The 17864-nt window shown below is 44.0% G+C and overlaps 2 protein-coding genes across 3 annotated transcripts in view; one reads left to right on the forward strand and one right to left on the reverse strand.

Moving 5' to 3' along the window:
* Positions 1 to 1875: 1875 nt before the first annotated feature.
* LOC136667940 (mitoregulin-like) lies at positions 1876 to 3720 on the reverse strand. Its single transcript, XM_066645126.1, has 2 exons — positions 3389 to 3720; positions 1876 to 2138 (listed from the first exon to the last, which is right to left on the reverse strand). Exon 1 carries the CDS (start codon positions 3566 to 3568, stop codon positions 3398 to 3400), a length of 171 nt encoding a protein of 56 aa, XP_066501223.1. The 5' UTR covers positions 3569 to 3720; the 3' UTR covers positions 1876 to 2138; positions 3389 to 3397.
* A 10078-nt stretch (positions 3721 to 13798) lies between these two features.
* ttbk1b (tau tubulin kinase 1b) overlaps positions 13799 to 17864 on the forward strand; it is a 33604-nt gene continuing 29538 nt past the window's right edge. For both annotated transcript variants that reach the window (XM_066671212.1, XM_066671219.1), the window contains exon 1: positions 13799 to 13928. The gene's annotated coding sequence lies outside the window, so the exon portion shown is untranslated. The remainder of the gene's footprint in view (positions 13929 to 17864) is intronic.

Below are 17864 nucleotides of genomic sequence, written 5' to 3' on the forward strand. Positions count from 1 at the left end.
TTCTTCGGAGTAAAAGGGTTGAATAGATGTCCCAAGTGAATTCATGTACTTTAAAGGAACGCTATATAATATTTCTACCGTAAATTAAAACCTTCAAAATAGCTGTGACGCTTTATTGACCAGTAACAGGGAGAACAGAACATTTGTTGTTGCTTCTCTGAGCTCAGCACCCCAGACAGCGAGCATATATCGGTCCACTGTAGACCACAGCTGGTCCACCATCGGACCACTCAGATTACTGTCCTGTACAGGATATAACTCATTTTTAATCTCCTCCAACAGAGACTTTTTTTCTAACTAATACAAATATTACCAACAACTATGAGAGATATAATAATGAGTATAATCCTGATATAAAATGATTAAATGATAAAAATGTTGACACTGTGCTGGATTAAAATTATTTAGTAATCTTATTTATAAAGGATAACAAAAGAACCTAATGAAGGGGAAAAATGTAAATTGGACTGTGAATGGAAAAGTGCTCAAATGTGGCATTTTGTCTAATATTCTTTTTAATCACCAGTGGTCCACCCAGAAAACACTGTGCAAAACACTAGTGGACCTCTAGCTTTGCCCTCAGTGGGTCAACAGTGGTCCACTGTCTCCTTGCTATTAGGGACAGCAGAAACTGTACAATGTAACCTTTGCAGGAAGGTGGGCATGGTGATCTAGCTGCTACAGGAAGGTCCATTAAGTGTAAAATAATGTTTAAAGTAGTCTGAGCAGCAATTCAGCTCTCCCAAACATGTAGCCTCACTTTCCAAGGTTGGTCACCTCCATGAAAGGACAGAATGAAATTAATGATACGCTTAAATTTAAAAGGTGGCATGTTAAAGCCCTTTTCCACATGTTACCAGTGACTATTATTAGGAACACTTTCCATCAACTGTTGCTCATTTCACAGAGTTCTGTTTTCATATTTCATTGGAATCTTAATGAAACACGTGACATACCACAAGGATCAAACAATAGCACAATTCAACCTGTCCAAACAGCCCTGTTCAGAAGAACCAATAAGCCACAGCTCAGTTCAGAGCCTAGGAAAGATGAGCAAGCAGAAGTTCTATTTCTTAGCCATTTTCACTCGATTCTCTTTATTATCCCCTCCGATTTTCTCCATATTTAGCCAGTAGTTGTGTTTGTTTTGCTCTGTTTAACCTCATCTTTGCACACTCACACAGTAGAAGCAGGTCAAGAGCTGAGACGAGGCAGGATAATTCTAATACAGAACAAAATTGGAACTAATTTTACCCAACGGACAAGGGCGGCACGGTGGCTTAGTGGTTAGCACATTCGCCTCCCAGCGCTGGGATCTTGGGTTCAGGTCCCATCTGGGTGGAGTTTCCATGTTCTCCCCGTGTCTGCGTGGGTTTCCTCCCACAGTCCAAAAAAACCATGGAGGGTAGGTGAATTGGCTTCTCTAATAACTGTCCTGGTGTGTGAATGAATGAGTGTGTATGTAAATGAATGTGTGTGAGCCTAGATATGGATTGGCGCTCTGTCCTGGGTGAAACCCCAGTGCCCGACGCAGTCCTCCAGGTGGATGGATGTTCCTGGTCGAGAGTACGCTGTGCGCGTTTGGCTGCCGCTTCTCACCAGTGTGTGTGTGGATCGAATGTTCTGAGCAGTGTGGATTGTAAAGCGTCCTTGGGTGTCTAGAAAGGCGCTATATAAGTGTAAAAATACATACATACAAACAACGTTGTCTGATTAGGCAGACTAAAACAAACAAGTTCCAGATCCCCTAAATTAATTTGCTAATTCACAGAAAGTGATGGTCATCTCCCCTAGAAATACAATAAGACCTCATTAGTTCAGCTCCTCCCCAAGTGAATAAAATGCTAATGATTTTGATAAGCAAAATATTTTTTAATTCCAACATGATGTTACAAATATATGGACAGAAAAATATGGCTTAAAACAAATTACTTTTTACAAAACAGATTTCTTACTTAAACATTTATCCCCAAATAAAAAAGTAATATTTCTGAGAACTGCATTGCATCACACCAGTGCCTGTTTAGTGTTCAGATTTTTCATGAGGGAACAGAGGACTGTATCTGAAGGTGGCTCTTCTTCAGCGTCGAGTGTCAGAGACCTCTGCAGGACCAAGAACAGGGTCAGCTTCTGGAGGCCTGAAATGAAGGACAGAAGACTGGCGAGTGAGAATATGAAACTAATTCCTAATCCATTTGGTTAAGTTTCCCCAAGCTTTTGTAGTAGAACCATTGATATGTGGTACAGCAAGCATCAAGTTTGTAAGAGCAAGCATCAAGACCTTCCAGGGTCTCCAGAGTCCTCCCACAGTGCAAAAGAAACATGGAGGGTAGGTGAATTGGCTTCTCTAATAACTGTCCTGGTGTGTGAATGAATGTGTGTGTGCCCAGATATGGATTGCACTCTATTCTGGGTGAAATCCTAGTGCCCGATGCAGTCCTCCAGGTGGACGGTCGTTCCTGATCGAGAGTACGCTGTGCGCGTTGGGCTGCCGCTTCTTGCCAGTGTGTGTGTGGATGGAGTGTTCTGAGTGTTCTGAGCAGTGTGGATTGTAAAGCATCCTTGGCTGTCTAGAAAGGCACTATATGAGTATAACGATAGAAGTTAAGCTGTTTCTTTAGTAGTTAAAATTATCTTAAAAGACTCCTTTGGTAAAAATTTATTAATTTTTTTGTATTGTTTTGTATACAATTCTTTTTTTTAAATATCGTTGCTGCCCAATTAAAAACATGCATTTCGATTTTTGTCAATTTTTGTTTACTACATCAACTGAACACAGCAGCACCCCTTCAAATTGTGTAAGAATTTCATGGTGAATGAACCAATAGAAATGCTACAAAATTACTTGGAAAATATTATCTTTTGTACATTGACATCCTTTGAAATTTAAGGTCCCCCCCCTTCTCCTGTAAAGTTACTATTTTGGGAGATGTTTTTAATCGGACAGCGATGATATGCTACAACATATCATGAGTGAAATAAGCAGTCAACTTCAAGATGAAGATGAATTTGAAAAACCTGTATGGGTTTTTTTTTTTTACATCAAAACCCTATAGAATAAATCCCATCAGCCTGCGGGGTGGAGCTTTGGAGCTAATTACATATTCATAGATCCTCGCCTTCACAATATAAACGCAATAGTATTGAGTTATAGCCCGGTCATTTAAGACGTTAGGAATAATACATTCCTAAATACACAATTCTCATGAAAATAGATGAGTTTTAAGTATTTAATCAAATACCAGAGTGGGAGGTAAATAAAATAAGAAATTAGACAAGAACTGTCACTGCAACTGGATTTGCATATACCTGGAGAATTTAAATAGGTATTAATATTCACTCGTGTGTATTTAGGTGAGCCACGGTGTCTAGTGATTCTCTAACTGACCCACTGTGGTCACGCCAAGTCCAGCTTCTTCTGCGTCTCCGCCAGTTTGTCCTGCAGCCGTTTTTTCCTCCAGTCCAGAAACCTTCTCCTCATCCTGTTGGCTTGCCAACCCGCGAGGAAACCCGCGGCGAACGAGACTACGATAGCGACCTGCAGCGTCCTCTCTGACACGTCGGCCATCTTCACCTCCGCAGCGGCATGTCAACCTCAAACACGTCAAATAACGAAAACTATTCACTGACGCCCTTTTGGGAGCAACGTGAGAGAGGGCGCCTGACCACGTCCCAATCCAGCACGCCTCTTCTTCTAGCGTGTAGTGCCCTATTACGTATTGTGTAATTTCGAGCCCTATTTAAGGGCCTGGGAAGTGAGCAAGGAGCCATTTGGGACGTATTTGCATTTTGTGTCACGTGATCAGGCTCACTATGGAACGCCTCGAGGTTCAAATGAAAAGACATTGACACAGCCCTGGACAGTGACATTAAAGGTGCTCATTGATGGATATTGCTAATCAATAATCATTTTCTTAATAACTTTGTAGCCCTCTAGAACATGCCTGTCAGCGTGCTGACCTAGGGCCTAAGAAGTCAAACTATCCCATAGACCGTTCCTATTTCTCTGTGTAGGGTATACAACGTGTGTTTGTCCAGTTTAAAGCTTCCTTTGCCTACAGTGAGGCTGCAGTTCGGTGCCCTTTCTAGTGCACTTTGTAGGGAAAATTAAACCATATGAGATCCCATCTAAAATACCCCGTGTCCAGCAGATGACGGTGTTGAGACGGCCTCTGTATCTCATGGTTAAAAGCTCTACAGCTAATTATTAAAACCCTAAACCTAACCGAATAGAAAAAAAAAAACATTTCAGACAAAAAACAAAATGGAGGAATTAAGAAAATAAACTTAGAGAATAAAAATAGAAAGTCAGACGAGGAAAAATAAAAAAGTACTAGGAAGAAATTAATTTGGAAAAGAAATAGCTACAAAAACAAAATAATGAAAAAATAAACAAAAAACTGAAGGTAAAGACGAAGAGGGAAAAATACAGAAAAATACAGAAAAAAGAACGAGACGGTAAGAACTGGAGACGCGATGAAATAAACGGTGTATTGTGGGTGCATTCTGTGTCCACCAGGTGGCGGTGTTGAGACGGACCCTGTATCTCATGGTTAAAAGCTCTACAGCTCCGCTCTGCTCTCGCCGGGCGCAGTGGCGCGCGCCTGTAATCCATGTGTCTGGGAGGCTGAGGCTGGCGGAGCGCGTGAGCTCAGGGGTTCTGGGCTGCAGTGGACTATGCCGATCGGGTGTCCGCACTAAGTTCGGTATCGATATGGCGCTCCCGAGGGAGCTCGGGACCACCAGGTCGCCTAAGGAGGGGTGAACCGGCCCAGGCCGGAAACGGAGCAGGTCAAAGCCCCCGTGCCGATCAGTAGTGGGATCGCGCCTGTGAATAGACACTGCAGTGTAGCCTGGGCAATACAGCGCAACCTAGTCTTTTCACTGCGCTCTTCACACACTACACACACTTCGCCTTTTCCCCTAATTCAACACCAAACACCTGCGGCTCTCCCCTTTCTCTCTTTCATTCTCACAGCAAGGCGCTGCTATTCCCGCTCTTTACCGCATTTTACTTTGAACTGCTTTACTTTTAGCTGCACAGAGATACACACGACCCGAAATGTCCTTGCTTTAGTTCTCAAGTCACTACAATTGTAACGTCGATTCATTCTATACTAATCTCAAAATACACTGTTTCTCTTGGGTAGTTTATAAGCTTTAAAATCACCACATTAAATATCATTCAGAATCAGAGATTCCTATACATCACAGAAATACTCTAAAAACAGATTTCACATATATATATGTGTCTGTCTGTATCACGAGATGAAGGAACGTCACTCATTTAAACGTTAATGGACTGATGTCTTCAACATTGTATGTGTTTGTTTCCTTCTATTGAACTGGGCACTGTAGCACCTCCTCTTGGTGTCAAAACAACACTACACTTTAAATGATAAAGCTACAAATCACGGCCAGTAGTCGGCGCTGTTAATACAGTTCTCCTTCCAGTTGGAAACAGTCACGTCACTGGCTAAAAATTAACATTTAAATACACACATATACACAGTCAACGTCCAGTACGGTGTGAATGCAGAGCTCACGGATTCTACCGCTGACTGCCTTTTATTCTACTGTTTTATCTATTCTTCCCTGTCCTAAAACCAAGGCTACTGTCTGCCCTACATCACTTCCTGCTGGAGAAAGACAGAAATCACACTTTTCATTCCAAATAATCAAGTCATCGCCAGTAGTGTGCGCTGTGGATGAAGTTCCCCTTGAAGGTCAATGATCCGGAGTGTTTAGTATCAGTTACCTGCACAACATATGACTACACTTAACAATACAGTTCACCTTTAACTGCATTTACACACCAAAGCCTATACAGTCCTCCTTCTGGATGGTAACACACACATTTTGCTATTTGCAAAAAACTACAACTATAAAATGTCTATGTCCAGTCTTGTGTGAATGCAGAGTTCACAGACTCTACAGTGTTTGTTGCAATATGTTTATTAGTTAGAAACTCATTTTTAGCAGTAGTTAGTGTCAGTATGATTTTCTCAGGCTGAAACTGTTATTTGGGTTTCAGATGAAGGCTGTTCTTACTGTATTTTCACATAGATTTATGCACTTTAATTTGCACTAAAAAGTAGAATGCACATAGAAAACAACACAACTCATTTGCATCCATCCATACAACATGTATTAAATTCTGTCATGTTCACAGTACAACCCATACAGCTAATATTAAATTTACACAGACTAGTCATTTAACTAGAAATACCTACCTACTAGGTAGCATCTGCTCTCACTGACCATTTTATCAGCTCCACTGACCATACAGGAGCACTCTGTAGTTCTGCAATTACAGACTGCAGTCACTGTTTTCTTCAATGGTCCAGACTCTTACAGGACCACCACAGAACAGGTATGATGTGAGTGGTGGATCATTCTTAGCACTGCAGTAGCACTCACATGGTTGTGGTGTGTTAGTGTGTTGTGTTGGTAGGACTGGATCAGACACAGCAGTGGTGCTACAGTTTTAAAGCCCTCAGTGTCACTGTCTCTGTACTGAGGATAGTCCACACACCAAAAATATCCAGTCAACAGAGTCTTGTGTTCACTGATGTAGGACTAGAGGACGACCAACGCAATCTGTGCAGCATCAGATGAGCTACTGCCTCTGACTTTACATCTACAAGGTGGACCAATGAGGTAGGTGTGTCTAACAGAGTGGACAGTGAGTGGACACAGTTTAAAACTCCAACAGCACTGTGGTGTCTGATCCACTCCAGCACAGCACACACTAACACACCACAACCATGTCAGTGTCAGTGGCACTGAGAATTACCCAACACCCAAATCATACCTGCTCTGTGGTGGTCCTGTAGGGGTCCTAAACACTGAAGAACAGGGTACATTAGGGATTAGAAACTATGCAGAGGAACAGGTGGACTACAGTCTGTAATTGTAGAACTACAAAGTGCTCCTGTGTGGTCTGTGGAGCTGATAAAATGGATAATGAGTGTAGATACAAGGTTGGTGTTCCTAATCTAATGATTGCTCTGTGTAAATGCCATAACACTGGTTAAGCTAAGATTGCTGCTTCTGGTTGTGACTTTGTTTGTCTGTTTGGAATTTAAAATGTCATGTTTAGCTTTAGCCTTGTGAGGGACTGGCGCCCCCTCCAGGGTGTATTCCCACCTTGCGCCCAATGATTCCAGGTAGGCTTATTGAAAAATGAGTTGACCAACTCTTTAAGCATGACATATTATTGCTCTTCATCTCTGTACAGTGAAGCCACAATGTCTACAATAACACATTTACAATCCATCCATCCATCCATCCATTATCCACCGCTTATCCGGGTCCGGGTCGCGGGGGAAGCAGTCGGAGCAAAGAAACCCAGACCTCCCTCTCCCCAGCCACCGACGCCAGCTCCTCCGGGGGTATACCGAGGCGTTCCCAGGCCAGTCGAGACATATAGTCTCTCCAGCGTGTTCTTGGTCTGCCCCGGGGCCTCCTCCCCGTTGGACATGCCCGGAACACCTCTCCAGGAAGGCGTCCAGGAGGCATCTGAACCAGATGCCCGAACCATCTCAACTGGCTCCTCTCGACGTGGAGGAGCAGCGGCTCCACTCCGAGTCTCTCCCGGATGTCCGAGCTCCTAACCCTGTCTCTAAGGGAGAGTCCAGACATCCTGCGGAGAAAACTCATTTCAGCCGCTTGTACCCGCGATCTCGTTCTTTCGGTCACTACCCAAAGCTCGTGACCATAGGTGAGGGTTGGGACGTAGATTGACCGGTAAATCGAGAGCTTTGCTTTTCTGCTCAGCTCTTTCTTCACCACAACGGACCGGTACAGAGCCCGCATTACTGCTGACGCTGCACCGATCCGCCTGTCCATCTCACGCTCCATCTTTCCCTCACTCGTGAACAAGACCCCGAGGTATTTAAACTCCTCCACTTGAGGCAGGATCTCACTTCCAACCTGGAGAGAGCACTCCACCCTTTTCCGACTGAGTACCATGGACTCGGACTTGGAGGTACTGATCCTCATCCCTACCGCTTCACACTCGGCTGCAAACTGGTCCAGCAAGAGCTGGAGGTCCCGGCTCGATGAAGCCAACAAGACCACATCATCTGCAAAAAGCAGACATGGGATCCTGAGACCACCAAACCGGACACCCTCCGCCACTTGGCTACGCCGAGAAATTCTGTCCATAAAAATTGTGAACAGAACCGGTGACAACGGGCAGCCCTGACGGAGTCCAACTCCGACTGGAAACCAGTCGGACTTACTGCCAGCCATACGAACCAGACTCCTGCTCTGTTTGTACAGGGACTGGATAGCTCGTAACAAAGAGCCCAGTACCCCATACTCCCTGAGCACCCCCCACAGAATACCCCGAGGGACACGGTCGAATGCCTTCTCCAGATCCACAAAACACATGTAGACTGGTTGAGCAAATTCCCATGCACCCTCCAGGATCCTAGCGAGGGTAAAGAGCTGGTCCTGTGTTCCACGACCGGGGCGGAATCCGCATTGTTCCTCCTGGATCCGAGGTTCAACTATCGGTCGGACTCTCTTCTCCAGTACCCCCGCATAGACCTTACCGGGGAGGCTGAGGAGTGTGATCCCCCTATAGTTGGAACACACCCTCCGATCCCCCTTTTTAAAAAGGGGAACCACCACCCCAGTCTGCCAGTCCAGAGGCACTGCCCCCGATGTCCACGCGATGTTGCAAAGACGTGTCAACCAGGACAGCCCCACAACATCCAGAGCCTTGAGGAACCCGGGGTGAACCTCATCCACCCCCGGGGCCCTACCGCCAAGGAGTTTCCCTACCACCTTGGCCACTTCAGCCCCAGTGATAGACGAGCCCCCCCCGGGGTCCCCAAGCTCTGCTTCCTCTGCGGAAGACGTGCCGGTGGGATTGAGAAGATCCTCGAAGTATTCCTTCCACCGTCTGGTGACGTCCCCAGTCGAGGTCAACAGTTCCCCACCCCCACCATATACAGTGTTGGTGGAAAACTGCTTTCCCCTCCTGAGTCGCCTGACGGTTTGCCAGAAACTTCTCGGAGCCGACCGAAGGTCGTTTTCCATGTTCTCACCGAACTCCTCCCACACCCGAGTTTTTGCCTCAGCGACCGCCGAGGCTGCGAGCCGCTTGGCTCCTCGGTATCTGTCGGCTGCCTCCGGAGTCCCCTGAGCCAACCAGGCTCGATAGGACTCTTTCTTCAGCTTGACAGCCCCCCTCACCCGGGGTGTCCACCACCGAGTGCGGGGATTGCCACCCCGACAGGCACCGACAACCTTGCAGCCGCAGCTCCGTTCAGCCGCCTCAACAATGGAGGTCCGGAACATGGCCCACTCGGACTCAATGTTACCAGCCTCCCCCGGGATGCAGTCGAAGCTCTGCCGGATGTGGGAGTTGAAGATCTTTCTGCCAAACGTTCCCAGCAAACCCTCAACACACGTTTGGGCCTGCCAGGTCTGTCCGGCATCCTCCCCCGCCATCTGATCCAACACACCACAAGGTAGTGATCAGTTGACAGCTCAGCGCCTCTCTTCACCCGAGTGTCCAGAACATATGGCCGCAGGTCAGATGATACGACTATAAAATCGATCATCGAAATGCGGCCTAGGGTGTCCTGATGCCAGGTGTACTTGTGGACACCCTTATGTTCGAACATGGTGTTCGTAATGGACAAACTGTGACGAGCACAGAAATCCAATAACTGAACACCACTCGGGTTCAGATCAGCGGGGCCGTTCCTCCCAATCACGCCCCTCCAGGTCTAACTGTCATTACCCACGTGAGCATTGAAGTCCCCCAGCAGAACAATGGAGTCCCCAGAATGAGTGTTCTCCAGCACTCCCTCTAGGGTCCCCAAGAAGGCATGGTACTCTGAACTGCTGTTCGGTGCATAAGCACAAACAACAGTCAGAGCCCTTTCCCCAACCCGAAGGCGCAGGGAAATTACCCTCTCGTCCACTGGGGTAAACCCCAACGTACAGGCGCTAAGCCGGGGGGCTATGAGTAAGCCCACACCTGCCTTACGCCTCTCACCCTGGGCAACTCCAGAGTGAAAGAGCATCCAGCCCCTCTCGAGGAGATTGGTTCCAGAGCCCATACTGTGTGTCGAGGTGAGCCCAACTATATCTAGTCGGTACCTCTCAACCTCGCGCACCAGCTCAGGCTCTTTTCCCACCAGAGAGGTTACGTTCCATGTTCCAAAAGCCAGTTTCAGTAACCGAGGATCGGAACGCCAGGGCCCCCGACCCCGACCACCACCCGATCCACAATGCACCAGACCCGGATTACTACCTCTCCCACAGGTGGTGGGCCCATGGGAGAGTGGACCCATGTATCCCCTTCGGGCTAAGCCCGGCCGGACTCCATAGGTGAAAGTCCGGCCACCAGGCGCTCGCCAAGGAGCCCCTCCCCCAGGCCTGGCTCCAGGGTGAGGCCCCGGTAACCCTGCTCCGGGCAAGGGAGGCTGTGTCCTCGTTGTCTTTTTCATCTGTGTCTTTATGGATCACTCTTTGTCTGGCCCATCACCTAGGACCAATTTGCCTTGGGAGACCCTACCAGGGGCTATTGCCCCCGACAACATAGCTCCTAGGCTCACGCAGGCACGCAAACCCCTCCACCACGTTAAGGTGGTGATCCAAGGAGGAGTAATAAATACAGGATCTAATAGGATCTAATAAATACATTTCACACAGAGAAACGTTGCTGCATTGCTGATAATTATCTGGAAAATGTAGTTACGAATTATTGTCATTTCAGTGTAGGTTCCTGACTTGTGCCCAGTGATTCTGGGTAGGGTCTGAATAAATCATGACCCTGATTAGTATGAAGCGGATGAATGAATGAGAAATGATTTACACTTAAGACTCACTCATTTTTAGTTTAACACTTGTGGATGCTTCTAATGTAAACATTGTGTGAAATGATGGCACTAAAAGATAAATTGTCTTTATAGAATGGGCACAATGCAAGAACCTTTACCCAGGCTCAGTAAAGCCCTTAAATCAGTCCTTCACAAGGTTCTGGATTACAACATAAGACAAAAGTACTATCCTTGTAAAATAAACAACCACACAACGTAACTATGAGCAAAACACACCAGCACCGCAATAAACAGCACCAGCCAAACAACAAGGCCTATTTAACTGCTGCGCTGCCCAGCCTCACTCCCTGGTCTCCACACCAGACATGAAGACTAACATGCCTTTACTGTCTTTACCAGTAATGTGAATAATTATTTTCACCTCTTATTATGATAAATATAGGACTTTTCATATTTGCACCTATATTCTCAATGCATTGTTCTCTTAAGTTGTATAAGGTTGAAAGGTTGTACACTGTCAGAAGAAATATATCACATACAGGTAGATCTTTGATGTTTAATTCAATTAAAATATGCTGAGAAATGTTTGCCCTATGACACTGTACAGAAGACCTGTGCTCTATGCAGCCCTTGTGCATCAAATGCTTGCCAGAGAAATGTGCCATTGCTAGCAGAAGCAAAACTGTCAGTGGCAGGCATCAGGATAGTCCACCTGGCATAAACGCTGATGGAGATCCCAGTGGTAAGGTCAGGGGTGTTGCAGGGCATTCAGGAATCATCTTCGTTCTGTAGTCATTTTAACACAGTCTGGAATCATGAGTTATATCACTGAGACACATGTAAATAGTTCAGTAACATTTATCCCTCTGAGAAACTCATTCCATCCCAGTAGGTCTTTAGAAGCTCAGTGCACTGGCAGGGTGAGTCTTTCTCAAGCAAAGTGATATTAATGTGTTGCCATAAATGTTCGACTCTGTGGCCGATCGGTAAGAAACTTGCAGAAAAATTAATTAAAAAACTCATCATTCTCTCATTCTCTGCACTTCAATCATTCTCTGCACTTTTTTGGAGTATATATATATCACAAAACAAACAGAAAATACTTAGAAGACAAGTATAAACTGACAGTGAGTGGACAGTGCTGTTAATCTCTATCCACTGCAATAACTTTATAAAATGTTTCATTTTACATTCTGTCTATCTTTGGTGTGTAAAGCTGTTAAGAGTGAACGGTATTGTTAAGTGTAGGCGTATGTTGTGTAGGTAATTGTCTTTCCCCAGCAGGAAGTGATGTAGTGCAGAAAGTAGAATAAAAGGCAGTCAGCGGTAGAATCCGTGAGCTCTGCATTCACACCGTACTGGACGTTGACTGTGTATATGTGTGTATTTAAATGTTAATTTTTAGCCAGTGACGTGACTGTTTCCAACTGGAAGGAGAACTGTATTAACAGCGCCGACTACTGGCCGTGATTTGTAGCTTTATCATTTAAAGTGTAGTGTTGTTTTGACACCAAGAGGAGGTGCTACAGTGCCCAGTTCAATAGAAGGAAACAAACACATACAATGTTGAAGACATCAGTCCATTAACGTTTAAATGAGTGACGTTCCTTCATCTCGTGATACATACAGACACATATATATATGTGAAATCTGTTTTTAGAGTATTTCTGTGATGTATAGGAATCTCTGATTCTGAATGATATTTAATGTGGTGATTTTAAAGCTTATAAACTACCCAAGAGAAACAGTGTATTTTGAGATTAGTGTAGAATGAATCGACGTTACAATTGTAGTGACTTGAGAACTAAAGCAAGGACATTTCGGGTCGTGTGTATCTCTGTGCAGCTAAAAGTAAAGCAGTTCAAAGTAAAATGCGGTAAAGAGCGGGAATAGCAGCGCCTTTCTGTGAGAATGAAAGAGAGAAAGGGGAGAGCCGCAGGTGTTTGGTGTTGAATTAGGGTAAAGGCGAAGTGTGTGTAGTGTGTGAAGAGCGCAGTGAAAAGACTAGGTTGCGCTGTATTGCCCAGGCTACACTGCAGTGTCTATTCACAGGCGCGATCCCACTACTGATCGGCACGGGGGCTTTGACCTGCTCCGTTTCCGGCCTGGGCCGGTTCACCCCTCCTTAGGCGACCTGGTGGTCCCGAGCTCCCTCGGGAGCGCCATATCGATACCGAACTTAGTGCGGACACCCGATCGGCATAGTCCACTGCAGCCCAGAACCCCTGAGCTCACGCGCTCCGCCAGCCTCAGCCTCCCAGACACATGGATTACAGGCGCGCGCCACTGCGCCCGGCGAGAGCAGAGCGGAGCTGTAGAGCTTTTAACCATGAGATACAGGGTCCGTCTCAACACCGCCACCTGGTGGACACAGAATGCACCCACAATACACCGTTTATTTCATCGCGTCTCCAGTTCTCACCGTCTCGTTCTTTTTTCTGTATTTTTCTGTATTTTTCCCTCTTCGTCTTTACCTTCAGTTTTTTGTTTATTTTTTCATTATTTTGTTTTTGTAGCTATTTCTTTTCCAAATTAATTTCTTCCTAGTACTTTTTTATTTTTCCTCGTCTGACTTTCTATTTTTATTCTCTAAGTTTATTTTCTTAATTCCTCCATTTTTTGTCCCCTTTTTAATAGTTCATAGTTTTAATAGTTAGCTAGGGTTTTTACACTTTTTCTCATTAATTTTTTTCATCCAGGTTCTTATTTTTTTATATTGCTCCTTTTAATCTCTTGCCATTATCTTTACAGTTTGATTACTTGGTTCATTCCTAAGGACATCTCTGAGTATGTTTTGCTCGCCTGGCTGGCTCTGTATGTCCTCAGTGAAGGTGCCTGGTGTGTTTTGGAGACTCCCGAGAGAGATGCATGAACACAGAAGGGATGTAAGACTACTGTGGGAATCTCTTACGAGTTGCTACGCAACCGACGTGTCCGGAGCGGCGCGTGCGCGCGGCGCATGCTGGGAGGCTCCGCGCGCTGCTGATTCAGAGGAGAGGAGCGAGGAGGCTGAGAATAAAATGGTGCAGCGGCGGCGGCGCGCAGGGGAGAAAGGCGCCGCGGAATGACGCGCCTTCGTCGGGACTCTCTTTCCGAGACTCCGCAGCGACGACGGGAAAACAGGTCGGCAGCTCTTCTTCGCCTTTTTCCCCGCTCTCGGTGATGTCTTTATGCGCCGTGGTGTTTTACAGTGTGTGCTGGCAGCGTGTCTGTGGTGATGCTGTGAGGAAGGGCTTTTTCTCCTCAGTGCTTTGCTTTACCACATTCGGTGTCTTTTTAAAACCTTGTGCCAAATCAACGTTAGACCCACTTGGTCTTGACTTGGTCTTGTCTGTATTATATATTCTAGCGAATAATTTGCATTTACATACTTGCAACATAATGCGGTGATACGTCAGAAGTCGTTTGAAGTCACCTGCTCGTTGGGCTTCTGTAGTTTTTTAAAACGTTGTCGCTTATGGGTCAATCGCGGCATGGACTACATTTCCCATGTTGCCGCTCGCTCAGGTTTCCTACGGGTGGGGGTCCTCATGACTTGAGTTGATTGTTTGACTTTGGGCCAATGAGCGATGACCGAACACAGCGTCTTTTGCATTCTGAACGTTTTCAATTGGTCCGCGGTGCGTTGTGGGCGGGACTTATGTCGCGTAGACAGCCCATCAACAGGGCAACGCCCATATTTCTGGGCTCGGGCTGCAGTGCGGACAAAACTGTAAACGGGTAATGGAGGTGAGATGGAGGGAGTTTAACATTGTTCAACATCACTGTTTATTCGTTTTACTCATCACAATATTTCTCTTTTCTCAATCACACATCACTTGAAGCCATTAATAACAATAATCTTGGCTTCTTACAATGCTATATATAGGTCATGTTATAAAATAACTACTGTGTTAACATTCACTTAGCACCTAATGGCATTAAACAGTCTTCCAAGTTATTCTTTCTTTTCTCGTATTAAACAGTTATTATTTAAGTTACAATTTAAATCAATTTAATGCTTCATTAGATTCCTGTGATAATAATTGATTGCCTATTAGATTTAATTTCAGGATTGGGTTCACATTATTGTCTCATATTAATTAGCAAATTTTAATGTAAGGAGAAACAAAAGACAATATAAATATAGATAGTGTGTCCTTCACAGCAAGTTTTTAGGCATGAAAACAATGGGATACAAGAATCTAAAGTCACCTTGCTCAATGCCATGTGTGGGCTGTTAGAGTATAAATCTCACCAGTATTTGGCTGGAGTGATGGGGCACAATCCAGTAGTCTTGGGATGAGTGTTGTGGCTGGCAAGATTACACTGTTAGCTACATTACTGACTGAAAGTACACTTTAAGTATATCATTAGAGACTCCTTGATGTTCTCATGATTTGTGTTAATTCTGGGCTAATTAATTCTGAAATGGCACAATAAATATTGCCCAACAAAACATTTGATTGAATTAAGCAGCTACTTTTCCGAAAGACTGTAAGAATTCTTTACCTGGGAGTTAAAATCAGTCGTGTTTGAGCATGTAATGTCATTCCATAGCAGCAGATTTGGTGTATTTGTGAGCAAAGACAAACTTCAACACAGTTCTGGCAGTATCAGACATTTTGGTCCCAAATCTGCCTTTGTGACCCTGCTTTGAAGCTTGTCTATAATCAGCCAGTCAGCAACACTTTGGAATGACTCGAGCAGAAGGTTGTACTCTCACTGTGTGGTTATTTCAAGAAAATCGTTATTAAATACATGTTTTATCAAAATATAACTTAGTTGAGATTTCAGCTGCAGAATTTTGTGCAGTGAAACATGTAGTAATTGCATAAAATCTTTCTTATTACACAGTGTCTGATAAACATATCAGATCAACGAAAATTATCCACAAAGCAAATCAAAAGGCATGAAGTCTTTTGGTTAATTACACTTTTGTTTTTAGTGATTTTAGTGCTTTTTTTTTTTACAAGTCACAACTATCATCTTTATTTATTTAATGAAAAACTCATTTTATTTGGTATTGAGGTAGGTTTTTCAACTGTGGGTGTACAGAGTCTACCACATTCTCTCATGTCTATGTACTTGATCCTAATAAAACAGCAGGATTTCTCTGCCATTATTTAGAAAGATGGAGTGAATAGCTGGCTCAGACATGGCCGCAGCAGCCCAGCCCTTGGCTCTCTCACTGATATCTGATACCGAATGGACATCACACAAAGAGGACAGAGGACCGAGGCTTTAAAACTGGAGGAGTTGAAGGAGGGATGGATATTAAAGCTAATGCACTCTAGTAGTCTGTCTGCATCTGTAGCTGCTTAAAAAATGGCCAACAGATTTGTTATAGTTAGCCTTAATGTTTCATTGCCTTTGGCCTTTAGGAGTCAGACTTTGTTCTTGTAACTGTACTCATCATGGGCTTGAGTCTTGAGTTTCAACATAGATGTTCATTTTTTGACCTAATGTAGTGGAATAAATTTTAATTATGTGAAACACGAAGCCAAACAGAAGTACATGGAGTCATGTAGAAGGTAAAGCCTTATAATGACAAAAGAGCATCACTGTCATTGGTAACACCAATTTAATACATAGTGGGGCAATAAATGTTTTTACTATCGCTTGATAAAGAGGTATAAATCCAGTGACATCAATGTGAAGTGGATCTGTGTTCTCTGGTGTGATGAAGTTCCATGCAATACTTTTGGGAGGATTTGGGATCCAGATCTAATCATCCAACATGCTTGTGGCTGTTGTCATATCTATACAGTGACGTTCCAACATATGTGCTCTCAGAACAACTGTCATTGTGGTGGTACCTTTTCCTATCAATGTGGTGCTACCCTCCAGGGTACATATGGAGTAATTTTAGTTGGGGATCAGAACTGTACCATATTCTATATTGTAAATTTTTAGGTTGCATTTAAGTTGAGCTTTTACACACCATTTCTTTTCCAAGACTTATATTTTGTTGTTTTATTTTAACCCCTTCTATAATGAGATATTACAAATATCCTCTTCTCCTTCTGTGTATTAAAATTAAATGTACCTCTAGGGAATACAACTGCACTTTAAAACCACTGTTGTGCCTTTACAGGTAGAAGATTAGAAGCTGTTTCTGCACCAAAAAGGAAAAAATTATTGGTTAATACTCTTCACTTCAGAAGGGTGCCTACAAATGTGTGGCCATATATAGGTGTGTGTGTGTATAGGGGAGATCATAAAGTGGCCACTGCAAGGAATATACTTGAAAACATCCTGTTAGTGACTTAATCCAACAGCTGAGTATGAAAACAAGCAGGAAAATGAGAAAAAAGCATCTGATATGTGTGCAGAACGATGCCAAATTCACTTAATTATTTAATGACTAAATATTTACATATGGCATTTTGCTCAGATGAAAATCCACATATCAGACCCTTGTTTTCTCCTCAGTCGGTTCCTGAAGGCTTCACACAATGAATGAAAATTTGTTTAAAATGAAATCAAAGTTGAACAGATGTGTTTGTTGCCGTAATTCTCAAATCAGATGAGTAGATATCCAAGATTATTAAAGTACTCTCTCGTGAGTCCTCAGGTAAAGGCCAGCATCTAAACCTGTAAGTGCTAGAAGTTTAGTTTAACTACGTCAAATAGATCATGTTCCTGTTCTTATGCTCTTATGCAATGGCCTAAAATAAGATATTTACTTGTCTCCCGTTAGTCACATCCATGACTCTCGTGGGTTGCTGTCCTACAGAGAGGTGACTCATCTTCTGTGTAATGAGTGCATATGTATGCAAAATATTTAGACTACATTTAATAGCAAATTATGAGTGTAAACAGTTGCCTGGGAGTGAAAACACACAATGGGGTGGTCATTATTAATTAAGATGTATGGCTTTGACTGAAGTTGGCTGTCTCAGTCAGCAGTGATTAGTAGACCATTTGAATTGATGATGAATGGTATTTTAGTTGGACAATCATAAAATAAATCAGACTGGACACACCACATATAATGAATGAGTTATTCTACTTAAAGGTGATTGAGTTGTACACACAACTTCAATAATTTCATAGGAAGGCATGAAAAATAGCCTT

This window comes from Hoplias malabaricus, chromosome 1 (assembly GCF_029633855.1).
Source record: "Hoplias malabaricus isolate fHopMal1 chromosome 1, fHopMal1.hap1, whole genome shotgun sequence".
Taxonomy (NCBI): domain Eukaryota; kingdom Metazoa; phylum Chordata; class Actinopteri; order Characiformes; family Erythrinidae; genus Hoplias; species Hoplias malabaricus.

What these genes read in the sequence shown, in the direction of transcription:
- LOC136667940 (XM_066645126.1), bottom strand. Translation starts at nt 3,568, where the DNA reads ATGGCCGACGTGTCAGAGAGGACGCTGCAGGTCGCTATCGTAGTCTCG.